The sequence below is a fragment of the Myotis yumanensis genome, unplaced genomic scaffold (assembly GCF_028538775.1).
Source record: "Myotis yumanensis isolate MYYU_CA2020_CCGP unplaced genomic scaffold, mMyoYum1.0.hap1 SCAF_9, whole genome shotgun sequence".
In the NCBI taxonomy this organism is placed as follows: domain Eukaryota; kingdom Metazoa; phylum Chordata; class Mammalia; order Chiroptera; family Vespertilionidae; genus Myotis; species Myotis yumanensis.
The window spans coordinates 56,513,241-56,541,123 of NW_027223760.1; the positions used below are offsets into that span (position 1 = coordinate 56,513,241).

The 27,883-nt window shown below is 37.1% G+C and overlaps 1 protein-coding gene and 1 pseudogene across 1 annotated transcript in view; both read right to left on the minus strand.

Annotated features, from left to right (window-relative positions):
* Positions 1–27,883, minus strand: part of CRPPA (CDP-L-ribitol pyrophosphorylase A) — a 163,949-nt gene that overhangs the window by 58,049 nt on the left and 78,017 nt on the right. The window contains exon 9 of the mRNA XM_070424386.1: positions 19,728–19,859. Coding sequence (XP_070280487.1) covers positions 19,728–19,859 — 132 coding nt within the window. The remainder of the gene's footprint in view (positions 1–19,727; positions 19,860–27,883) is intronic.
* On the minus strand, positions 15,773–16,412 carry LOC139016645 (large ribosomal subunit protein uL1 pseudogene; annotated as a pseudogene).

The following is a 27,883-nucleotide window of genomic DNA, read 5'->3' on the forward strand; positions in this document are numbered from 1 at the left end:
GGAACATATCCCCTAACGGTGAATAAAGCCACTGCAAATGTAGGAAGCTGAGGACCCACAGAACCTGGTTAGGCAAAGGAGAGCCATTTCGCTGTGACCAGATCTCATTTACTATTCCCTGAGATAAAAGGTACACGTGAAAAACTCAGGATCTAGATTGATTTCTACTCAGAGAGCAATATTGTCTGGAAAAGTGTGGCTGCATATTTACCAACTGGCGAGTGGGAAGCATTAGCGATCGAACATCTAGATGTTTGAGCAAGAGCTACCACATACCCACTTGTGTGGAAACTCTGAATCAGCAGCAAAGCCAGAAGCATGCATCCTGCCAAAGAATGAATATTCACTGTTGCCAGTACCACACAGGTTGAAGTAAACATAAATGCAGACAACTGTTACCATTTCGTATTGATATTCTGCCCGACAGCAACATCAAAGATCAAAATACAGCGCAATGTAATCAAGGACGTGTAGGTAGTGTGAAGAAATGAACTGGAGACTAGCAGTGATCACAGAGGCTCCGCTTTCCCGGGTGGGAAAGAATGCTACACAGGAATAAAATATAAAACACAAGGAGAATCCCAAGTGAAAATATCCAAGACAAAGAGCAGGCTTTGGGAATCCTTTACAAAGAGAGCATTGCTTCAGCCTGTCAAATCTGTGTGTGCTGATTTCCATCTGTCTCAAGTGTCTGAAAATGTATGTATCACTACTCAAACCATTCAATAGTAAATATCAGCAGAGGGGCCTTTACTGACATTATATATATATTTCCAAGGCGCTCATACAATAATTCTTTGGTTCACCAGTTTATCAAGATCAAGAAAATAAGTTCAAATACTGAAGGCTAGACTTGCAAACATGAGGCTAAAATGAAAGTTCACCCAACCATATAAATGTCAAATCAGCTTGCAGACACATAAACCAGATATCCATCTGCTAGCATGTGCATAGACCCTCACAAGGGTTTGTTTTCACTGCTCCCAATGTTTCACTTTAAGTTGTCCAGCCAAGGCCAATCTACAACACTGCTTTTCATTGTTGACTTTTAATAGACGACAACTCTTTCTTGGAAATACTAATTCACATAATGCATAATGCAAAAGATATTGGGATTAGAATCTCTTCTAAAGCATTAGGAACAAAACATTAAGTACAGTGCAGTTTGGATCACTGTGTTACAGAATGAATCAAGTAACTATAATTAAATAATATGCATTCCTCAATAGATTTATTCCATTTGGCTTCCTCTGTATAACTGACAATAAAAAGAAATCTTCCAAAAACACAGGTCTGATCATGTTATTCCTCCAGTTAAAACTTTCAAAGGCCTCCCTTGCCTTTAAAAACAACAAATTTTTAGTGTGGCTTTTGGAGCCAACTTTAAGCTGGCAACCTCATAGCAAAGAGCAGAAGTTTTTCCAATATTTTCCAGAAGGAGGACCCATTTCAACTTTAGAATTGCTCACACACAGTATACCACCCAGCATGATCATAGCAGAATTTTGATTATTTATCAGGTGAATAATGCATACTGATAAGTTAGCAATGTCATAAAATTAACTTTACCAATAACACCTATACAGTAGGTCCTCAAGTTACGTGGGAGATCCGTTCCTACAGCGCGACGTTACACGATTTTCGCCGTAAGTCGGAACCCACCTACATAAGCACCTATGTCACGCACATGGAACACATACACAGCAGTAATGAAGTGAAACGGTAAAAAAAATTTAAAAGAAAGATAACAATTCCTGACCTTTACTTGTGGTAAATAAATAATAAAAAACATAAAGCACATATGTACATACGTCGAAATGACAGAACTTTTTTTTTTATAAATAAATGGGAGATGGCGACGTAACCATGAAATGACATACATCGAGTTCGATGTAACCTGAGGACTGCATGTATATCTTTGAAAAATGACATATTTATTGTTTAGAGAAAAATTCTGAGAGCAAAACAGATTTAAACACTTTGTGGACCATGGTTAAGGAACCTCTGTCCTATGGTGAAAAGAATAAGGCATTAGCAATTTCTTGGGCACAATACCTATTTGTACTGTTGAAGCTCTGATGCTTAGAACTACACTTTCAGAAAGAGTATGCTCAGCAGCCTGGCTGATGTGGCTCAGTGGCTGAGCGTTGATCCAGGAACAAAGAGGTCAATGGTTCGATTCCCAGTCAGGGCACATGCCCTGGTTGCAGATTCGAACCCCAGTAAGGAGGTGAGCAGGAGGCTGCCGATTGATGATGTTTCTCTCTCATTGACCCTTCTATCTCTGTATCCCTCTCCCTTCGTCTCTAAAGGTCAATAAAGACATTTTAAAAAAAGAGTGTGCTCAATACTTACTTGTAAAAAGAATGAACTACTGAAGCCCAGGGTTCTAGTATTAGTGACCAGGCTGTGGGGCTTGTAGTAGTTGCTTCCTCTAGTGGACTGGTTTTCCTGCGGTCTCCACAAGGCTCCTTCCCGTGGCTCCTCCTGCTAGCCACTGCCTAAATACTGCCTTCATAATAAGACAACCAGCTGTGTGAGATTCTCATGGCCACCTAACTTACTCCAGTTCGGTTTTTCTTCCAGCACGTATCATCTTCTATCATCTAGCTCACTCACTAGAGAATTTTCTTTTGTATTATTTTTACTCTGTCTACTACCCACTGGAATGCAAGCTCTGCAAATGCAGAGACTTCCTGTGGTTTGCTCACGGGCACATTCCAAGCTTCTAAAACAATGCCTGGCAGAGTGAACTTTTTTAAAATGATTAAATATTTGACAAATCATGCCATCTCATTGATCCTGACCCTTCATCTGTAAAAAACAAAAACAAAACAAAAAAGGATAAAATCCCTCCTATTCAATTTACAGAGTGGTTTGAGGTGATCCAATCATTGTTTTAAAACTTATGTGATTAAACTTGTAATTCTTCCCAAACAGATGGTGAGGAAGAAGAAGGTGGGAGAAGGGAGCCTTCCCCTCTTGCCTAGTGGACTACAATTTGGAAATAATAATTCAGCTCCTCAGCCAACTGTGGTTGAATTCACGAACCTGATCTTAAACATTTCATAGACATGACTAGTTTGACAATAAAGATACCCTACATGTTTTAATTACAAATTATAAGCCATCCTGCTTCAATTTGGAATGTGTTCTTTTCCCTAAAATGCCTTCAGCTTGCCAGAGATAACCAGATTAAACAGTAGTCAAGAGTCTGATCCACCTTAATACTCTGAAACTTGTACAAACTTTTGAAATTATGCTATGTGAGTTTAAAACCTTTGTTTTGTTCTTGGTGGTTTTTTTTTTAAGCGGGGGTGGCGGGGGGGGGGGTGGTGATCTGAAAATGCCTAAAAGATATGGCACATTTTCCAGGAATGTTCCTAGGGAGTTGGCACTTGGCAATAGGAAAAGTGGAGAATCTATTGCCTGAGAAACTCCCCAGGTCATTCTGATAGATTCCTGCACCAACACCACTATTACCCCACCCCATAAAGACCTGTGGAGACAAAGCTTAAATAAATAAATAAATAAATAAATAAGGCATGGAAAAACACCGTTTAGAATGCTCTTTATAATATACAATTAGGAGCCCAACCCAAAGCAAAGTAAGCTACACAATGATCCCTGGAAGCAAAGATAATTAAGATAAGCAGATAATTAAGATGAGCACTATTAGAAAAACAGTGTTATGGCTCCCTAGTACTCCCTGGAACGTATCCCACCAAGCCAATTCTGGCAGGGCAAGGGAGCAAGCATCTAAGAACAATTCCCCCTGGAACCGAGTAGTTCCATAGAGATCTTGCTTTAAGAAAACAAAACAGGTTTAATTTTTAAACTGACTTGAGATTGTGCTCTACTTCTCTACAAAATTAAAACTGTTTTTCTAATACAACCCCACCTCCAGCGGATGGAGGCAGCCCAGGTCAGGAAACAATCCCTCCGAGTGCCCATGAGGACACAGCCAGGGTCAGATGTAACTGCACTGAGATGGGCACGTCCCAGAAGAGCAAAGACGGGCCTCAGCCTCTCCCACATTCAACTGCTGCAGAACAAGTCCTGGGAAGTCCTCTGCTTCCCTCTGGCCAGGAGTAGGGTCTGAGAAAGTACAGTGATACCTGACCAAGCAAGTTAATATCCTCTTCCTACCTTTGGGACCAGGCTGTGGGTGCCTTGTTATCAAAAACCTCTTTCCCTTGATCTAACCTTTTCTTGGGAATGTCTTCAGGCTGTGCTCCCCAAAGCCCCTCCTGTCCCTGCACATCCATTCTTGTAGCTCCACAGGAATAACCACTTGTTACAGCTCCCTTTCTTGTTCTTTGTGCCCCTATAAAAACTGATGACAAAGACTGCTTCTGGGTTTGTAAGCACGCCCAGGCGAGGATTCCTTTGGTTGCTCTCTGCTCCATATCCCATAGTTAAAGAAAAACCTTCCCAAGCTGCATGCCCAGCAGCACCCATCTCCACACAGCTAATTGAAGATTGGATCACAACATAAACAATATAATCTAAAGAGGAATGTAAACTAGGTTGATTGTTAGGATAAAGGAAAAGTCCACAAAATGTTAATAAGTAACATGGCTTTCATTTCTCATTTCTCTTCTCTTCTCTCTCTCTCTCTCTCTCTCGTTTTAAAGAAGCTCTTCTATTAATGCCTCAGTGAGCAGGTGAGCACTATGGTCCAAATCCAGTTTAACCACTTACCAGTTCATGTATAGAGTATTACAGTTTCTAGGTCTGGGATCCCTAACCAGTATGTGGTAGAGCTATTAATATCTATATCACAGGGCTATTCTGAAGTTTCAATGAAAGTGTATAGGTACTCACAGTGCTCAAAAATGTTAGTTGTTTTCCCACACACAACTCTGCTTCTTAGGATTCATATTTTGGGTGAGGGAGATGGACAATAAGCATATTTCACATAAGCATAAAACACTGGGCACCAGATTGTGTTCAACTGCGATGGAGAAAAGGGATGAAAGGTTATGGGGGTTACTTGAGTGGAGGAAGGGCAGGATCAATACACCCTCATATAATCTGGAAAGAAACCAATATGATAAAGGAAACTAAAGCTAAGCATTACGATAAGCAGTACAAATATATGAAAGCCCCAATTATGTTTTTCTGGAAAGAAGACAATATGGCAAGGCTGACAGATATGGTAGAAGAATAGTTCTCAATCTATTCCCTTCCACTCTAACAAAAATAAGAATGATGTTCAAGGTATGAACTAGCTGCTCCTTCCTCTCTCCATGCAGCATGTTTGAATAGAAATGAAACTAATGGTTATTACTATTATCATAACTGATTATTTTTATTAAAATAAATATTTTCCAAACTTTGGAACTATTTTTAATAAATAATTTACAAGGCATTTCATGAGTGATTAAAAATAACTGTGATTGGCAATATTTCAAGAAGAGTTTTAAAGTCCCCTAAAAATCTGATACTCTGTAATTCCATAAGTTATTAGTAGACAAGCATCCAAATTTATACCATGTGGCCACAGCTATTGAGTATCTTTATCTTACACATTTACTAAGATGAAAAAAATGCCCTAAATAATAAATTGTCTTAGACAATTCAGGAAGTTATAATAAATCACCATTGACTGATTAGATTAAAAAACAAATATTTTCTTCTCATAGCTCTGTAAGGAGGTAAGTCCAAGATCAAGATGCAGACAGATCTAGTGTCTGGTGCAAGCCCATTTCCTGATTTGCAGATTGCTGTCTTCTAGTATCCTCCCTCACATAGCAGAGATGAAGGGTCCTTATCCAATTCACTGGGCTCTACCTTTATAACTGAATTACCTCCCAAAGGCCTCTCACCTCCTAATACTTTCAAAGTAGGGTTAGGATTTCAACATATGAATTTGGGATAAACATACATTCAGTCCATGACATAAACAGATAATCTGTTGTTTGGGTCTGTCCAGCATGTGTCCCCCATGCTGTTGGAATTGGTACCATAATTTTCTTTTGGGAATGCACCCAATCCTTACACTCATCCATGTACTATGGGTAAGTTGGCCTGGCTCCAGAGACAGTCATATTAACTGGGCCTGGTTAATAAGATGAAAACCCACATTGGACACAGTGGGTGTTTGGGGGGGAGGAGGGACTTTGTAATGTATTTGATTGTCTAAGCACTATGCTTACACCTGTAAAAAACCCCAAAATAATATTAAATATAATTAAAAATTAAATTAAAATGAAAATAAATAAAATGGTACATTAAAAAATAAAGTAAAGAAACAAGTTGCAGGGTAAAGAGACAGACAACAGAGTAAAAAGGCATTCAGTATATGGGTCCAGCAAAGTCTAAAGTCATAGATTTTTAATTCTATTATTAAATCAATTTGTGGTGTGTTTCTGACATTTGCAATTAAAAATTCCTGACTGATGAGCCAATTAGTTCACCAAATTAATGCCACTGGCTTAAAAAGACATTCTGCCTTGATTTTCCTCCAATAAATTTAGTTGAAATTGAAAAAAATGCTCCATTTTTTAAAGTTGTGAAATAATAAAATTTTGTTCAGAAAGTATATTGAAATCTATATTCTAACATATAGCTAAGTAAATATTTATATACATTTATTAATATATATGTTGAAAAAACTGCTTTTCAAAATATTAAGGTAACCAGTTGAAAATTTTAAAATGAAATTAAAATTGAAATGTCTATGTTAAGTAACTAGTGTTTTTTTTATTTCATAGCTCATTAAAAATTATTACATTTACCTAAGTTACAGTTTTACAATTTTCAAACAATACACAGTCTTCATTTTTCTTTTTAAAATAAAATTTTTAATAAATGTGGTATTCTGGCGAAACAATTTTACATTTCCCATTTAAACTCTCATAAGCATTAGTAAATACATGGAATTTAATACCCAAATATTATAAATCAATTAAAACTCTGACTGAGAAGGCTAGAAATTAGCAGTAATTTAGTCATGATATGCAAGACAAACTGGATACTTGATGAGACAATTACACAATTCTAAAATTTCCATTTAAGTTTAGCATGTAAAATTAAATTAAAGGTCATGAGAGAAAAATTCCCTTCTTTCATAACTCTTGTTAAAGTCAGGGAAACTATAACACTAGACACAAATTTAGTAATTTCTGTAACTTTTCTAAGATGTTTTAGAAATCATAATTAGGTAAGTGTTTTTGGATTTTACTATTTTTGTTTACTGTATATTATAGTCAGGAAAAGCGCAGATGAGGCAGCTCTTTGTTATTCTGCCTTAGCACATATGCTTTCTAATTACATGAGCTCCCAAAGATACACTAACTGAAAAGGTCTGCCATCTCAAGGCAGAGGCTTCCACAGAACCAGCCACAATGGCAAAGAAACTACTTCCTATTACTTATTTTCATGAATTCACCACAAGGGTAGCATTTGCCAACCTCTGGGATACACATATCTGTGAAAATAAAATCCAAATTACGAACAGCCGATGAATGTTAACGCCCAATGAATCTGATACAGTTCCATCAGTGAAACCTCTCTCATGCAGGGCAAGGGTCAGAGCTCAGCCATCACATGACTTCCTCCTGATGCCTGGCAAAGGGCCTTTCTTGCACAGACTTGAACACAAAAACAAAAAAAGCTTTCTCTCCAAGGCCTTAAAACAATCAGCAAAAATATGAGGAAAGGTAAGAAGCATTCACTTGTGACTACTTGAGAAAGTATATTTGAGAAGAAAACCATGTTCTGAAGACATTGCTGGCAAAACCTTCTGTTCTTTTAATTTATGAAAAAAAAAATGCAAACCACAAAACAGAGGGCACAACTTGAGAAAATATGACTGAGGCTTTCTGAAATCATAGTGGCCGGTTCATTTTTTGAAAATTATTAAGCTCCTCCGCAACTGTGTTTATATAGTTCTTTGATTGGTAGTTTTTAGGCTAAATGCAATGCCTTCATTATTGAATTGCTGTCAAGGTCTAGAAATGTGTCACTGCATGTTTCAACCTTTGCTCTATGAATAGCATATTTTGGGAAAATTATATAGTATCTTCATCTTAAATATTAGATCATACCTATGCTCTTCATGAGCCAGAAAGGAGAACTCAGAAACTGCCTTTTTAGCAACTTCTTACTAGTAATCTAGGTTTTTAGCCTGTTTCTCCTCATGAAGGTCAGAAAAACAATCTGTGCGAACCCTGGGCTCTCTGACATTAAAAAGAAAGAGACCACCCTCCCTGAAGAGCCTAAATCCTTTAATTGCATCAAAACATCTTAAATATGAAGTCAGAAGTTTAATAAAGGGATGAGAGGATTAAGATGGTGAAGACTATGGCACAATTATGTTAAACTCTGGTATACATATTTAGCAGAACTTATTATTCCTATTCAAAATTCAAAACTAAACAGATTGAGTCAGACCTGAAGGCATCTCCATAGTAGACAAGCAAGAAATGACCTGATATTTCACTAGAAAGGAATTAGGAATATAGAGTATAATGTAGATGCCTCAGAATACTATAAATGCATACATTCATACACTAAAAAGAAGTTTTTATGTAGCTTGGCATTTAGTAGTAAGTACCTTTTCATAGCAGCATACCCTCAAAATGCTCTTTTGTTATCTTACTTTATAAGAACAGAGCATAACGTTGCCTCAAATCTGAAAACTGAAAGTAAGGACATACCAGTAAATAGCATATAGATTAGTTTAATGGTCCCTATTTTAATATATTGACCCTAATTTTAACTTGGAAAACTATAAACAAAAATCAAACTTCCTTTTTTTCAGTACTTCCAGCAAAAAATCTTTGTGGCAAACAATTTAAAAAACATAAAGCAGGTCCCATAGTAAACAATTTACTGGTTCCTGATACCTCTTTTTTAAAATCTGTCCATGGAGCAGGAGATCTGTGGCCTAGTTATAAAATTTATTATGATTTAGAAGCATTTAGGCCATAAAGATAGAATGAGAATCACTTTTTTTTAATCCTCACCCGAGGATATTTTTCCATTGATTTTTAGAAAGAGTGGAAGTGAGAGGGAGACAGAGAGAAATATCGATGTGAGAGAAACATATCGATTGGATGCCCCTATGCACTAGCCCTGACCAGGGCTCAGGCCGGGGAGAAGCCTGCAACTGAAGTATGTGCCCTTGATGGAATCGAACCCGGGACCCTTCAGTCCGCAGGCCAACACTCTATCCACTGAGCCAAACTGGCTAGGGTCAGAATCACGTTTTTCAAAAGGAAATAGAGTAAAAACTCAAAAGATTAAAATATATGTAAGTTTAGCTGAAAAATGTGGTAAGTCATCTCTGGTTCTCTTTAAAAACGACTTCCTTATATTCTTCCTAATACAGGGTTTCAGCATAATATGGTGATTAAAAATATACAAAATATAAACACTAACCAAAGCATAATACTAATAATCATGAATAGTGTCTTTGTGAAACATCTGTGTTTTTTCTGTCCATTAAAATCCAGATTCTAAAAGACTTGCTGTAGATATGTTTGTTATTAAACCAACTCATTTCCTAATAGCATTAGTATATAATTGCCATGATGCATTCAGTAAGAGGAAGTTGAAGCTTAATTAAAATATATCTTTACCAACTGTCAAAAGTGAGTAATGAGATGAACTGAAAACTAATAAACCTCACCATTTTCCAAACACAAATCTATATGCCAAACATTACTCATATCTCCCCGATTCTCAGTGGAGACAGTCAACTCTGTATTTCCATTGTGATCATAATCAGAAATGCTGATAGGATTTTCAGAGAAAATAAACACATGTTCTAATTTTACAAACTATTCTCTTTTCTAAATATGGACTGTTTGGGGCAGAAAATAAGAAATTTACATACAACCAACTCTTGTTGCTGGAAAACCGTTCTTAGTCCATGATTTTGGAAATCTTACCTTTAATCTAAATTACATGGAATATCTAACAGTCAATAGGCCACGAATATTTCAAAGTACTCAGACTCATTGACATAGGATGTCAAACCTCAAAATAATTATTTTGGCTTCACATTTCTCCTGTTTAGTTTTACTTCTCAATCTACTTGAGATTTTCAAGTCTCTAGCATGCACATCATGTGCTCTGCCTGATCTAGTTAAACACTGCAATTTTAGCATTCTTTGTACAGCTGCTTCTGCAGTCTGGATAATTAGTGTCCATAAAATGAAAATAAACAGTAAAGTTATCTCCCTCCTTCTAATGTTATTTAAGGAAAGTCTGCATAAGATTGCTACGAGCAGGATATATACAATGCATTTTATTGTAAAAGGTTGAAATAATGCCACATACGTTAGAAAAGTCTCCATTTTCTAGGGACCAGTTATCTAATTTGTTCTTCCAGCCTATTTTTCATGCTTATTTTTTTCTATTTTAATAGTCCAAATCTCAGAAATTTAATTAAATGTTATTTTCAACTTTTTAACGACATTGATAATACAGCAGGAGTTTTACTGGGGGACAATATGACTCCCAATGAAGTTTCTCAGTATTTTCTACAAGTGCACAAACATGTCTTCCCTGAAGATTACCACCAGCAGGATTCCAGTTATCAGATTCATTGCCTTCTTTTTGTCTCTAGTCCTTCTCACTTACTATTTCAAGTCTGTTTCCTGGAAACTTTTCCAAGACTCTGAGACAAAACACTTACATGCTCTTAAGGTAATGGGTCAACTTTCTCAAATGCAACACCAAAAAGTCATTTTATAGCAATGATTTTTTTATTACCTGGCTTCACTAACCTGAATTGAAATAATATAGCCTATTTTTAAATATATGCCCCCAATGCATTTGATATGTATCTGGCCTGAATCAAGCTCTTTAAAAACAACTATACAGAAAACGTAAAAACAAGTGTCCATGTCTTTGGCATTCTACCTCCCTGATAAACCTGCCCTGGCTGTGACTATTAATATGTCAGGAGAAAAATATATGCATGTATGTGTAATCATATATTTAATTGTTTGTGGCAAACAATTAAAAATGTAAATAAAGTATGTCCTATAGTAAGCAATTTTATATACACACACACACACACAGTTTATGTGTACGGTTGTTGTTTTTTACATTTAAATATGCTAGCCCTGTTTTGGTTACAAACCCCTTAATTTGCATGGGTACAAATAAACACAATTTTTAGTCTGCAATATTAGCACTCGTATTACGGTGGTAGGCAGCATCCAATATGGCTCCCAGTGGTCACCAGTTCCTGGTATCCATGCCTGTGTAGTTGCCTCCCTTGAATGTGGGTGGAACGCAGTACTTTGCTTCAGATGAACAGAATGCAATAAGGTGGCAGGGGTGACACCTGGTGATTACGTTACAGTAGACTGTGACCTCCATCTTAGTTCTCTCTTTTGCTAGCACTGATGTGAATGCTCTAAGGACTGGCCTCCATGGCAAGGAATACAGGCAGGACCCCATCCACAAGCTTGTGGAGAACTGAGGCCGCATGAAACAGCCCAGAGGAACTGGTTCCTTCCAATCCACCTAAGTGAGCTAAGAAAGCACATTGTTCCCATTGGAGCCTGGAGATGACCATACCCTTGAGAACTGCCCAGAGCCAGAGAACCCACAGAGACTGGGAGATAATCATGCTTTTAAGCCACCAAGTTTTGGGGTAATTTGTTATGCAATAATAGCTAACCAATACACTGTTCAAAGGAATTAGTTCATTAAGAAATTTCCATGGCCATTTTCATTCATAAAAGTTGATTCTCTTATTTAAAAAAAAAATTAAGGGGCGATCTGTAGCAGAGGTTTATATCTAATATCCCATGTCATTTAGATGTATCTAAGTATAATAGCTGACGGCCACCCTCTCTAGTAGGTCTTCCAAGTAAGCTAACCAAACTCCACAAGACAGTTTTGTTTTTCAAACGTCCTCAATTTTCAAAAGGCATTATGTTTTATGACCTTCACATTTTCCCAAAGAATGACTAAGTCTAACAATAAAAGCCAAAACAATATTGAAAGTGAAAAATATTTAGTCTCATAAACATTCCCACATCAAAAGAGCGTGATTACTCTGCACAGGGTATTATGGGTTTCTGTAAACAGATTTGGTGCTGCCTGTTTGGTGTGCATGCTCTGTGAGTCAGTGCAATGGAAAGTACTGTGTGTTTAGTAAATAATTCCCAATTGAATTCCAAGTAACTGCGCATTGTAGGAAGTAGAGTTTTAAGTCTAGCTTACCCCAAGATTATCTTTTTTTTTTTAAATCTGTGTTCTGCTACTTGACAACATATGCCTATTTGTTCTGCAAAGGATCACATACTTGCAGGGTAGCTCATGTCTAGAAGACACAAAGCAAATGAAGTGCATATGAGAGGAAAATATTGGTGCTCATTGTATTCTACAAATGCAGGTCTTTTGGCACAAAGGTATCCTAGAATAGAGTAATTACAAAGAAATTCATGGTCAAGGATATTTTCTGAGTATCCTTACAGTACATACTTCAAAACCCAGACAATCCAGGACAATAGTATTTAAATCAAACAGACAGATCTCATTTATATTTTGTGACAGATGAATTCACACAGCTTTATCTAATTGAATGTTGTTACCAAAAGAGCTTCATTTCATTGTAACATGTCCTAATTTGGACTTGTATAGAAGGATTTTTATAAATCTTTTTTTTTAAAGTACAGAGTTGTTTTTGGCAATGTTCTCCCTTTTTTGTATGCCTTCTGGTACTATAGTTGTAGGAGCAGGAGTAAAAGTGGCATTCAGGAGCAAGAAGAGGTAATAGAGCTCCTCTGGCTTATCCTCTGACCTCTTCAGGGCTTGGTTCTCGTAGTTCTGCTGATTGGTGCACCCTTTCCAGTAACCCCATCTTGTGAAAACACTCATTAAACCAAACATTGTTTGCGAAAGTGCTCTATCCACTATATCAAACCCAGTGAAATGACAATTCATAGGAGAAGAAATGGGAAAGGGATAGACGAAAGTGGTGCACACTCCCTGGCATGCTAACATGTTTCCTCTTTTCTTTAAACTTTCTCTGGTGGACAAAATTCCTAGTCATGGACTGTCTGTTTGTGTCCCACCCCCCCACCCCCCAAATTCATATGTTGAAATTCTAACCCGCAGTGGGATGGTAGCAGAAAGTGAGGCCTTAGGTTGGTGATTAGGTCATGAAAGTGGAGCCCTCACAAATAGGATCAGTGTTTCAATTAAGAGAGACCCCAACCAGGCCTCACCCTATCCCCATCCTGGGAGGATAAAACGAGAAAATGAGGGTCTGCAACCAGGAAGAGAGTCTTCACCACGCCAGCCCCTGACCTCAGACTCCAGCCTCCAGAACTATGAGAAGTAAATGTCTGTTGTTTATGAGCCACCCAGTCTCTATGATGCTACAGCAGCAGAACAAAGGCATCCCCCTTGTTGTCTTCTACTTTGAGGTATCGGGGGGTCGTGGGGGGAGAGGACCAATTCCCTCTGTGAACTATAATAAGAGATTTGAACTATAATGAATAATGTATAAATAAAATAAGGAAATAATAGTACAGAAAGTTTTATGGTCACATATGAAGAGAAAAGAAAACCCAGGCTCAGCTCCAGAATTTCCCGTGTCAGAGGAGATGGTGGATGGTGTCACCTGGTACAGCCTGCACACCTCTTGTGTCTTCACCTCCTCATTCCACAGAGACTTTATATAGTTCTGACTTCTGCATTTTACATGAAAAACTAGAGGCCTAGAAAACTGGTATCACTTTATCAAGATCACAGAGCTAGTTTTTCAATCACAAGGGAAGACATTAATTCAGTGCAATAAATAAGAAGTTATAATAATTTGGGGAAGCTCTTTAGCCATGAACCTGTTCCCTTTTATCTCTAACGTCCTGAGCATGTTAAATAGAAAACTGCTATAGTTTTAGGGAAAAGGTTACTTAGTGCTTTATTATACTGATATAGCTAAGGAACTAGCATATTCAATAAATTAACAAGTAATATCTTTATGATTAGAAAAATGCATAAATATGGAGCATATCTAGAGTTAAGCAAAGCATTTGTTAGTTTCTTGTGTCAGTAGAGAAAATGTAAAGAAATTGAGTTGAAATAGTATGCAATTAGATGCATTTGTCAGTTATTGAATTATCAAAGAATCATCATTAATTGATCACAACAGTATTGTAGAACATTTAGAGGTACTAAAAAAAAGAATCTATCTTAGCCTTTTCCAAATGAATGTTTCCCTAAAGGTGTTCAAAAATACAAACAACATCTAATTTGTAAATTATATGAAGAAAGAAACTATAGCTAATTAATCATATGCTATAGTTTACACCAAAAAAGGTAGTAAGACTGAAATACTAGAAAAAAACTAAGTTTAAATTCACCAAACACAGAAAGTCTTATACATGTGTATAAAAGAATTCTACACAAACAAAAGCTTAACAGCATCATGTGTTTAAAAAATAGTCTTACATAATTCTATTTAACTATAAACATCATATACATCAACACAGCGAAGGTGCAGCCAAAAAATCAAGACCATCTACATTATCAGAAATATCATGTCATAACAAGGCTGGTCTTCTTTAAGCCAGAAAGACTGTATGTGTAGCACAGATATTGAAGTCAGTTCACTATATTCTCTCTTCCTAGAAGGGAGTATCATTAACTGAAAACCTATCCAAAGAAGCACTTGATGTTATGTCTTATGTAAAGTGGCTAAAAATCTAAAAAAGTTTCATTAATCAGAGACTTAAAAGAACACACAGTAACTATGTAAACAACTTAATGGTTATCACAGAGATGGATTAGATTCAGGGGAAAATCTAATGTAGGTACACTATAAAAAGTTGTGTCTTACACCACCATGGAAAGAACAAACCAACACTCATTTCACTAAACAATAAACAGAAGATTCACCTTATATCTTTTCATATCCTTAGTGTTAAAAGAATGCCTGTTACGTAAGCACTCAATATTAGAGATACTGGTATAACTAAATAGAAAAATTAGTATAACTAAATGGAAGTACAAAAAAAGTGTGTCTGGAGGTAGAAGTTTCTTTACGTAGGGCATATATGTGAGGAGTGTTTCCCAAAGTTTGTTTTATGGAACATTAATCCCATGAATTATCTACAGTTAAAGGGTTGCAGGAGAACATGGAAAATGGCACACCCCTTGTCCCCAATTTGAATAGATCAATCACTGATTTGTATGTAATGGATTTGTGAGAAAGCCTTCATTAAAGAAGTCTGTTTAACTCTATTCCTTGATGCTTCCCATTTTTTAATCATAGCCCCTTTTTAAATGGCATAGCTCAGTGATGGCGAACCTTTTGAGCTTCGCGTGTCAGCATTTTGAAAAACCCTAACTTAACTCTGGTGCCGTGTCACATACAGAAATTTTTTGATATTTGCAACCATAGTAAAACAAAGATTTATATTTTTGATATTTATTTTATATATTTAAATGCCATTTAACAAAGAAAAATCAACCAAAAAAATGAGTTTGCCTGTCACCTCTGACACGTGTGTCATAGGTTCGCCATCCCTGGCATATCTACTGAATATCAGTGGATCTTTGGCAAATACTATTTAAGGTGGAATTAGGCACAGGATAACGTGTTGGACTAATAAGAGTTAACTCACACCTGGATCTTTGAGGACAAACATGTATTAAACATTCTCACATATCTGAACACGCCTTCATTATTGTTCTTTTAAGAAGAGATAAGCTGCACCTAAGTCTGCTAGCTTTGCTTCCTAAAATTATGAGAGGCATATATCTTTTTTTAAGTGATAGCAATATGGTTTATTCAGCTGTGCCTTAGTACAGGCAAGGGGCTTGCCATGGTGCTCTTGATGTATAAAGGCCAGACTTTCTGCCAGTTCTTTTTTAGGAAAGATACCAGGAAATTGACAGCTATGAGGATGTTGTACACAAGCTCATCATCCGTCTTCTTCACATGGCCAACAACCTCTTTATCTGAAATTTGATCATAGATTTCACTTCGTGGACTTTGGCTACCATGTTCTCACTGGGGGTCAACAGGAAGGGAACTTGCCAGCCTTATTCAGGCCAGGGCCTGGGATTACTGGGATCTGCTTGATGAGAGACTCTGAAGCCAAAAAGGCATCATACTTCTTGGCCAGCTTCTTGACCAGTTTCTTATTCTTGTTGAGTTTCTTCAGCACCTGGATGTCCATGGGAGGTTATTCACAGCCTTGGCCTCATCACAGTGCTACTGGTCCCAAGAACACATATGGAGAACTTGAGGCGGAAGTGGATTTAAGCCTGACAGTGCCCGAGAAGCATTTATCCTTCTGAGGGTCATATTACTTCAAGCTGATCTGCAGCTCCACTGTCTCCAAAAACTTCTCATACTTGCACTGGTTCCCATGCAGAACTCCATGCATCACCTCCTACAGAGTGTCCTGGGAGACTCTGCTGCTCATGGCTCCTCAAGTGGCAAAAAACAGAAAAGAGAGAGGCATATCTTGAAGTTCTTGCAGGACCATCTTCTTCACACTTTTGGAAGCGGAGCAGAGAGCTGGCTTAGCAGATCCAACTTTGTTCAAAATAATGAAGCAGATACCAAGCAATAGACAGCAAAAGTTCCTCTTTTCCATCAAGGCCACCCATCCAAACAGGTAGCCTTCACAGGTACAGAGTCACATATACACTCACCTGACTCCATTTCACAAATGTGGGGAACATGCCAGGGGTGGGAAAATGAACAGTTTTATTGCAAATATAAATTCTATAAGGGTTACTAGGTTTAGCAAATAAAAACACAAGATGTCCAGTTATATTGAAATTGCTGAGTAACAACAAAGAATGTGCAAGTACATTCTATATAATATTTGGATATCTATATATATATAAAAGCCTAAGTGAGCATCACAACTGAAACAACCGAACAGATGACCAAACAGGCTGAGTGGGGTGACCAGGCCAGCAGGGGGTTAGTGAGGGCCGACCAAACAAGCGAGCAGCAGGCTGCGTGGGGCGACCAGGCTGGCAGCAAGTTAGTGAGGGGTGACCAAATGACTGAGCAGCAGGCTGTATGGGGTGACCAGGCTGGCAGGGGGGGCAGTGAGAGGGCAACCAAATAACTGAGCAGCAGGCTGTCTGGGGAGACCAGGCCGGCAGGGGGGCCAGTGAGGGGTGACCAGGCTGGCAGAGGGGGACAGTGAAGGGTGACCAGGCTGGTGGGAGCAACCTGGTCAACAGGGGGTGCAGTTGGGGGTGACCAGGCCAGCAGTGGGGGCAGTTAGGGGCAATCAGGCAGGCAGGCAGATGAGCAGTTAGGATTAGGCCTAAACCGGCAGTAGGACATCCCCAGAGGGGTCCCGGATTGGAGGGGGGAGAGGCGGGGCTGAGGGGACCCCCCACCCATGCACAAATTTTATGCACTGAGCCTCTAGGCCTATCTAATAAAGAGGAAATATGCAAATTGACCATCATGCTATAACAAGATGGCTGCACCCACAGCAGAGGCTGAGTTCCAGTAACGAGCCTTAATGAGCAATCAGCAGGGACCTGAGGCTGTATGGCAGTGGACCGGGGCAGGGGACCTGAGGCTGAGCCCCCCACCTAGTAGGGCTTGACAGGGGACCTCAGGCCGCGCGCCCCCCCCCTCCCCCCCCGCCCCAGAACCAGGCTAGGGGCCCTGAGGCTGCACCACATGCCCCAGCACTGGGCCTTGGGACCTGAGGCCACGCCCCCCACCAGGTGGGGCTTGACAGGGGTGGGGCCAGCCGGGTCTGGGTCTCGCGCGATTTTGAGGCACACGTGGTGGGCAGGGACTTGACTGTGGTTCCCGTGGTGTGCCCCAGACTCTGATAAGAGGAAGATTTTCATATACATTTTACTAATTTTCTTTCATCTCTGACACTTCTATTATAGAGAAAGGGCAAATAGCAATATTAAAATATTTCCTCTAATTAATTTCCTTTTAATGTGCATGAATTTCGTGCACCAGGTCACTAGTCTATATATATAAAAGCCCAGCTACTGGAACAGCGGAACAATCAGAACAACTGGTCACTATGATGCACACTGCAGTGGCCAACCGGCCCAATCCAGGTCCCAATCGACACCCCCCCCCCCCCGACCTCCTGTGGCCCCTCTCCCCAGCTGGCCTCACCTCTGATTGGCCTCCCCAACCCCAATCAGAGGCAGGGCCAGCTGGCCAACCTCCCACGCCCTTTCCCCACCACCAGCCCAGCTCCGATGGCACCCATTGGGGTGGGCCCACCAGACCCCACCCATGCATGAATTTGTGCACTGGTTCACTAGTAATTATACTAAAATTTAAAGACTGTCTGAAATTCAAATTCAACTGGGAATGCTATAGTTATCTGGCAACCATACTCACCACTGGAATGCCAGCATGGTCCCTTTTGCTTAGCCTAAATCATAGAATGAAGAAAGTCCCAGGGATTGTGTGTACTCTACCATTTCTCAGCTTTTGAGATTTTCCTCAATGAACTCTATTTTATGTTGGTATAGTGTGGCACAGGTGTGCACCTATGATCCTGGCATGGCACAAAAGAAGGAACTGATTTATTTTTACCACTGTAATAATCTAGAGTACAATCAAAGACAAAGAACAGAAAATATTCCTGAACTCTGGCAGTTATATGTCCATGGACAAGTTTATGTATCCTTTAGGCTTCGGTTGTCCTAACTCCAATAGCCCCTACAGCACTAACAGTTTACAATTCCATGATTCTAAGCAAAGTTTGCCTTGTTCTTGATGACTAACCGGAGGTTACGCTTTTATATTTTTAGAAGCAGAGGAAACAAACTCAAAAGTTAAAGAAAACTAAGGGACTCGCTAAAAGATAAACCTTATATTGATGAAAATTCACTTGCTTCAAAAGAAATGTTACCTTCAGGCTAAAAAGGCACCTTAAATATTTCAGCAACAATAGCTGTTATTCATCAGCCATATAACTTTAAATACCTGTCATTTCCTGGGCAGTCAGTACCAAATAATCTTTATTCCAAACCATTAAAAAAGCAGTTGACTATTTCATTTCTTTGACTGCTGTGTGGTACTTCTAAGAAACTCTAGAGCATTCTTCAAATTCCATGAAAGGTATCTATGCAAAAGGAAAAATCACCTTCTCTAATAGGTTCCAAAAAGTTTGATTTATTTAACATTTCTCTGCACAAAGAATTTATAATGCTAATTTCTTTTACCTTTTGCTTAACTAACTTGCTGCTATTAAAAGACAGTGATGATAAGAGTTTTCTGTAATTAAATAACATGTCCTCTGGTAATCTGAATGCCAAGCACTGTTTTCAAGTGATTAAGAACACATTCACCAACATATTTAGCCTAACATAAAATAAATAAGCGATTCCAAATCATGCAAATGGCTAAGAATTATGACATTAGGGTTACCAATTAAATAAAAAGTCCAGTTAAATATGGATTGCAAATTTCAAGTTCCAAATTTGGAATATACTTAAAATTATTTATTATCTGAAATTCAAATTTAACTGGGCATTCTGTATTTTTATTTGCATACCTGGCAATTCTATGTGGGCCACCTAGTGTAAGACATTTGCTAGTTTTCATGTTTTTTCCCCTCATCAAAGCACTTCTTTTGATTTTTCCCCTCAAGTTGAGATAAGTAATTTTCCAGCCAATATTTTCCTTATTAACACATCTCTTTGCTTTTAACAAAGTCAGGTTCCCACTACCAAATCTGTAGTCTATAGGACATACAATCTGAAGAGAACAACATTTTACCTACCTGTGGGTAATATATGAGAAGTCCACATAATAAAACATTTCTTTCTTTCACTTCCTTTGCTAGTTCCCTAATCTGCATTAGGTTTTCCATTTTATGATCAAAATGTACTGATTTATAATCAAGAAAATGCACCTGCAAAATAATATAAAAATTAACAATTAGAATACTTTTTCTTCACTTTTCTTTGAACATGTAACATTAAAGAAACTAAAATTATAATATTATAATTATTTTTATCAATTTGTGTTACTTTGTAGTTAAGTATTCCAAGCCATAAATATATAATATGATTAATGAATCATCCTTTATAAATACAGATGCAGTAAACACTCATAGAGAATAAAATGCTGAAAAACATAAACTGCTAATATTGTTTATAAAATGTATAAAAATATGATCATACCAATTCACTCAACTTAAATCATAATTTGTAATTTGAAACTAGGCAGAAGGTAAATATTTATAAATATATGTTAAGTGAACAATATCAATAAAATTCAAGTATGCTTACTTAAGTACATGAAGTTCTTTAGAAGAATCTAATTCAAAGTAATTAATTGGATATTTAACAAATAATAAACTATTTCTTAAATTTAAAGGAAACTTATACAGAATTATTTTTAGCAGTGTTAAAATAACATTTTCTTGAAATTATTCAAACAACTTTTATAAACATTATTTTTAATTTAAAATTTAAGAACAGGGTGATCTTTCATCATTTCTCTAAATTATTGTGGTTTTAGTACTATTTTTCTTTTATGGACTATAAAAGACATGCAGCCTTAAAATAAATAATTTAAAATGCAAATGCACATATAGAATGAACATTCAGAAATAGGTATATTCTTTCACATTACCAAATTATCAAAACTTTCAAGGATTGCAATTTGTTCAATTATGTACATTTATTGACTAGAAAAATTTTAAAGTATACTCCACCCTGACTCTCTCCTACTAATCCCTTCCCTTTGTCTCTGCTCATACTAGAGGCCCAGTGCATGAATTTGTGCATGAGTGGGATCCAGCCGACCTGGCCCAATCGGGGTGGATCGGGACTTGGCCTGTCAGGAGGAGGAGAGGGCAGGAGATTGGCCGGTCAGCCCGCCCCAATCAGAGCCCAAACAGGTCTGGGCCAGCTGGGGGGAGGGGCCGTGGGTGCCTGGCTGGCAAGCCTGGCCCCCAATTGGGGTGGGGTGGGGCCTATTGGTGGCAGGGCTGGCTGTGGGGAGGGGCTGTGGGTGGTGGGCTGGCCCGCCTGCCCCCAATGGGGTGGGAGGGGAGGCAATTGGAGGTCAGCAGTGGGGAAGAGGTTGGGCAATCCAGGGCAGAGCTGGCTGAGGGGACAGACCGGAGGCTGATCAGGGTGGGAGAGGCTGATCAGGGGCGGGGCCGGGTGGGGGGAGGGGACACAGGAGATTGGCTTGCTGGACCCACCCCCTGATCAAGCCTGTTTGCTGGCTGCAGTGGGTGATATAGGGACCGATCATTCCTTCGTTATGGCATTCTGGTAGCCATATATATGTAGATACACTGTTTTAGAAAAATGATACAACAAAACATCTTATCATGCTCTTTCTGTAACACAGAGAATAATGTTTTAGCAATGACATACAAATGACTGAATTATGAAAACATAATTTCCAAATCAATAAACATAGAAGGATGTTTTACCACATTTCTCTGAGAAACTAATATATCAATCAAACAAAAATGAATGGTATAAAGGCTTTTTGCATTCAGTGCAGCAACTGAGTTGAGGGTTTTTTATGTTTCCTCCCAAGTTTTAATTCTATTGCTGTTTTTCTGGCTGTTCTTATCTAGGAAAAGTTATGAGCTGATGCCACTTCCACATTATATGGACCTAACTCCTTTCTTTATCAATCACATATAAATTAATTTTTCTTATAAAGATTTGTGCTGTAGCAAAAACAGATAGGTTGAACTGAAGGACATGGTACCATGTTTTTTGTCAGCTTTTTAAAAGAATTTTTATTGATAGAGAGGAAGAAAGAGGGAGAGAGAAAAAGAAAAAACAAAAAATCATCAATATGAGAGGGAAACATCCATTGGCTGCTTCTTGCATGCTCCCAACTGGGGACCAAGCTAGAAACCTGGGCATGTGCCCTGACAGGGAATCAAACCCACAACGCTTCAGTGCATGGCACAACACTCCAACCAACTGAGCCACACCGGACAGGGTACTGTACCATGGTGTTTAAAAGTTGTCACCAAATCATGAGATGTCTAAACAGGGACTGGAATACTTTCACTCCAGCTATAGAAGGTAAGAAACAACAAACACTAGCTCCTTGGAAAGAAAAAAATGTAACAACACTTTTAAAAAAATCAGTAGGCCAATGCTGTTCACCACACAGTGCATGAATTCAATTAAGGAAATGGTGCATGAAAGTGAGTTCCAGGCAAACTATTTATACATCTACAAACTGCCTATGTTATCCCATCAAACCAAGTATGTACTTAAATTATAGGGAAACTCAAGACATGTAGTAATAGAACATAGAAGATTAATGCAGATCCTATACTTGAGTAATTACTAGATGCTGAACATTGTATTAGTTGACATAATTAAATTTTAAAGAAACAGATATGGATATTGACTTATAAAATGTATAATCAGGTTGAAGAAGTAGGATGCATCTCCCAGTTCTCTTTTGCCAGAAGGGGAGGCCTAATGACATGAAAAGCATAAGATAATTTCCAGCAGGTGTACTTCCTACTACCAATCCCATGAAACCTAAGCATATACTTTTCATTGTGCTACTAATTTTGAAGCTCTAAAATATAGCAGCTACTTATCAGTTCCAGGAAAACTTTCAGTTGATACAAGAACACAATCAATTTTAATTTTAAAAACTGGGCAGGTTTATATGACTACAGCAGAGGGTTGCAAAATGATCATAATAACTCAAGAGAAATGTAAATGTTTTTGCCTTAATAAAACAAACTTACAGCCTGGACAGGCTTACATCCATTGAAATAGAGCAAAACATTTCATTTGGTTGAGTTCTTTGATCTCTTTTTGCACTGTTCACTTATTTGCTACATGTAAATTGCTGTAAAAACAATTTTTCCCATTTAGGATGCCATTTTCATGCATACATAAATAAAGATAAGGATCTCTTCCTATCCCCCACCCAAATGTATATATTTTTTTAAAGGTAGCAATTCACTCCTATAAACTAGTAAATTGCTTAAACATATAACATGTGGGTAGCCTCATAGCTTTGTGGGTGGGCCAGGTTTCCACTCACAAAGTTTGGAAAAAAGATTCTCTGGGCCTCCTATCTTCTACATTCAGTCGTACACATGCTTTCTATTTCCAGCAACCATTTAATATGTTCCTGGTCCCAGAGGAATTCCAATTGATTTTTTATACTTTAAAATGTGATTTTTTCACTTGTCTCTGAGGACAGGTACATTAAATAAAGACAATAATTAACATCACATACAATATTCTTAAAAACATTAGGAATGTTCCATAACCCCGCATGTAAGACTTCTCTCATTCCAGAGTCCATGTTCACGCGAAGGCCTGAAAATGGGGTCAGGATTCTCGATAGGAGGGAAAATGGACTCTTTGTTTATTTGACAAAGAAGAAAGTAAATTTGTGAAGCATAAATATATATTCAAATAATGCATTGCTTAATGCCCACCAAAGTGGAAGGAAGGACAGTCAAAATGAAAGTTCTGGTAATTATCAAATAATTGAATTAGAATGAATCGGTAGATAGAACAGAGGTCCTCTGAATCCACACAATAGATACTGCAAAATTATCTACATATGTGTAGAGAAAAGTAAATTGTATGAATTAGGCCCAACATCTTCAAAACAGAAGTTTTCAAAAGAAATAGGAGGGAAATCTAATAACCGATGAAACTGGCCAATACTTAGCAGATCAAAGTAAGAGTTCATCTTAAGGATTAGAAAACATTAGAAACTTTCATCTCACTTCAACTATTTATAAATTACATGGGTTCTATTAATGAAAATTGATTTAATTTCATGAATTGTGCTTTTAAAAAGAAAAAAAGAACAAGCTTTCAATATTGAATCACTGCATTTTAGAACAAATTTAAATTAATGCCATCAAGAAATTCAACTCATACTTCTGATGAATAGAAACTAATTAAGTTATAAGCTATCATGGAAACTCAGAGCAAATGCTTAACAACCTATTTGTAAATCTTAACAGAATAAAATGCCACCAAAACTAGTAGACTGAAAAATAATGACATGTAACAAAAGGTAGGAAATAAAATAAATGTACTTTGCATAAATTATTAACCACACAAAAGATTTAAATGTTTCTATTTATCCAAAGAATTAAAAATAAATGAGTTTTATATCAGTACAAATGTTACATTTGTGTACACTTTTTTCAAATCTTATTTAAAAGATCAAAGAAGTAATGAACCCAAAACTTCACATTTTAAACAGTCAATAGAAAAAACTAACATTACTTTAAAAGATGTTTTAAAAAAACAAAATGAACATTTTTTTCAGTTACTTTACATAGTGATTTCTCCTATAAGAACATAACTTTGCCACTGCTGTATTATGGCACAATTATCTGAAGCATTACATACATCTACAACTAACATCTCTACTATCCATAAAATTTTTCAGAATAAAAAGTTAAAAGCAATCCACTGATTAATATGAAGCCTGGATTTGTTTAGCTAACCTTATTTTTAAAATATAACTATATTTATTTACTAACTTTTCTCTGAACAAACATCAATCCATCAAAACCAACTTAAAAGTGAAAAATATATTAAAATTAATAGAAAATGACTTTAAGATCATTTAACAACTGTGTTCCATGTATTCAAAAATCTACAAGAAAGAATGAGCATGTTAGGTAGAGAAAAGGAAATGTAAAATAGTCCTAAACCTAACTTCTAAAGTGAAAAACAAGATCTGAGATTAAAAAATTAATAACATTGGAGGGATTAACAGCATATTAGACATGGCAGAAAATATGATTAGTGAACTTGAAAATATAGCAACAGAAATAATTTAAAATGAAACTTTGAAAAAGGAAATAAAGACTATGACTCAAAGAATAAAAGAAAAAAATAAACAGAGCACCAGTGAAATATGGATCAACTTCAAACAGCCTAATATACAGGTAACCAAAGTCCCTAGCTAAGGAGAAGGGCAGAAAAAATAATGAAAAAATAATGGTGAAAAGTTTCCAAGTTGAATGAAAATTTAAAAACCATATTTAACACCTTAAATAGACACAGACCAAAAAAAAAAATCCCAGGCTTATAAAGAAGCAGAAAAATAGGGTCCACAATAAGGAAATAAATACAACACTTTTAACTGACTCAAAACTGAAAAAGATGTTCAAATTAACAAAGATATTAAAATTATAATGGTATCCCATAGATTCTAAAGTTGAACACAGAAAAAGATATACAAAGGACCCAAATCAAACTTGTAGAGAAGAAAATTACAACGCCTAAGATGGAAAATGCACTGTATTTATTTTTTTTAATTCAGGCCTAGGCATGTCTGCACACAGAGAATCGAACAATGAGATACACTTTCATGACCTATGAGTGCTGAGTGAACTTGCATGGCCAGCATGGTTAAGAAACATCTGCTTAGCACATGCGTTCATGATGGTGTAGGAGTAAGCTGCGGAACACAGATCACTGAGTGAAACATCACATTCTGTTGATATATTGTAATCATAGCATATAAGTTTGAAGATACCTTTGTTCCATATTATATTTATGACAAGGCCACATCTACTTACTGGATCCAGGCTTCTGGGTCCATTTAATTGAAGAGGATAGATTGCAAGAAAACAAACAAACAAACAAACAAAAAAATAAAAAAACCTCCTTCAACTATTAATATTTTAAGTATCTAATGGGCCAATCAGTATATTTCAAAATCCAAATAAAATGCAGAAATAGACTAGGAAAAGAAACCTTCAACTATCTTCCATAATCTTTGATTCAAAGTTTTGTCTTGGTCAAAATAACCTAATATTTCTTATTAATTAAATATATAAGTAAATGCTACACACATGAACTAAAAGATAAAATTAGTGTTCCTAAATGCAAGTTTTTTACTTGCTTAATATGATAGTGATCCATTTAAAGTTTATTATTTTGAAATAAAAAAGAATGCCTCCTCCAAAAATGTTGGAAAGTCACCCCCTAAATTCAGTTTACAAGAGAAAAATTGTCCCACTTAGGAATGAGAAACATTTAAAGTTTAATCCTATATTTAAGAGTGAAAACAGAAAATGAATTAAAAGAAGAACATAGTAATCATTTATTGACACAATAAGGTATACTTTCTAACATGAACAATGAAGATAAGATTTATAAAAACTAAAAACATATCATCTGTAAATTAGACAATTATAATTGTTGAATGAAACAAAATTTCTTTTTCTAAAAGGCAAAATGGGAAAAAAAGTGAACTACCAAAAAGTAAGCAGGATAACATAAATCAAAATAGTGAAATTCATAAAATGTAAATTTATACAGAGCAAATAATATCCTAAAACCTCAGGTAGAACAGTAATATCTTTCTTAATAGAATGGAGCTATTACTTGAGAAATAATTTCTATTTAGTTCCTCATTCCCAGTCTCCTTCATTTCTGCAAGTTGCCACAAAGCATCTACCATATTTGTAGAAGGCAGCCCTGAAATAGGGTGAAAGAGGAATGTCAAGGCAAGTTCAAGTCCGTAGTCATTTGGGGAAACAGTCTGAGCACAGGGGTATGAAGGGAGGACTCCAAGAAGAAATACTTTTGCACTATAAAACTCAAATTTTAAGGATAACAACAATCAGGCAAGCAAACACTAGAATAATGGTGTTTCAGGTAGAAAAACTCACCAGAGGAAACATAGGTATGTGAGGTAACAGGGGAAATGTGGGAACTACATCAGATGAGGGCCGCCACAGGGCAAAGTGTTCAGCGAGAGTAAGGACCGTGACATTTAGCAAGAGCCAGCCCAGGCCCAGCCTTTATGATCTGACTGAGCTTTGTCCTGTAGGGTTGCAGAGCCTCTGAAGATTTTAATAAGGAGAGTGGCTTGAGCAATTTGCAATTAGCAAAAGTTGTAATGGTGGCTAGGATGAGGTCAAGATTGAAACAGAGACTTTGGGAAAGGGAGAGTTCCTGAGGGAAGAAGATGAATTCAAAATTTTAAACTTCAAGCACTTGAACATTCCTGTAAAACCTTAGAGAAATGATGAAGACTAGAGATAAAAACATAGAAATTGATACATGAGCAATACTTTAATCATGAGACTTGATGACTCAGGGAGTGTATGTCCATTAAAGAAATATCTAACAGATATTTTAGGTCACGATACTAACTAGCTGTAGCGAATAGCCCATTTAGGAATAAGAAATCTAAACCAAAGTTTAGGAAACAACAGTTCATGGGTGCAATCCAGCCTCCTGTTTTTTTTTTTTTTTTTGCAAATAAACTTTTATTGGAATACAACCACACCATTTTTTAAAAATCTTATCCTTGACTGCTTTTGCACTATAATAGCAGAGTAGAATAGCTGCACCAAAGACATATGATCCACAAAGCCTAAAATATATCCTACCTGGCCCTTCATTAGAAAAATGTGCCAACCCTTAGTATAAAGAAGTTATCTCAGATCCAGGCAAAGAAAACGGCCTGGGTTACCTCTGGCAAAATGAGAGCACACTAGTAAATGATTTTTAAATCGTTTTCTCCTCTAACAATGTGGTTTCTATTACTTGAAAAGGGCAAGTATTGACATCCCTAATGAACGTCATGTGGTAAAGTGAAATGAGCATGAGGCATAGTCTTACAGTGAGATAATGGCATCTATGATAACCAACTCTCAGGATTGGTCTGAAGATTACATGGGATCATGGATTTTAAAGAAAAGAATGGTGATTCATTATTTCAAGTATTCAGTAAGTGTCTGTTGTTATTAACACTAACAAAATTATACTAATAATATGCATTAGCAGGCAACATTTGTTGGGGAAGGGCTGAGATTTATAAATGTAGTGCGAGTTCCATCTCCTACAAGTGGGAAGAGCTCAACACACAAGATTACAGTTGGAGTCTTGCTGGCTTAGCAAAAAATTCAGTACTCTGTCATTTCCATAATCA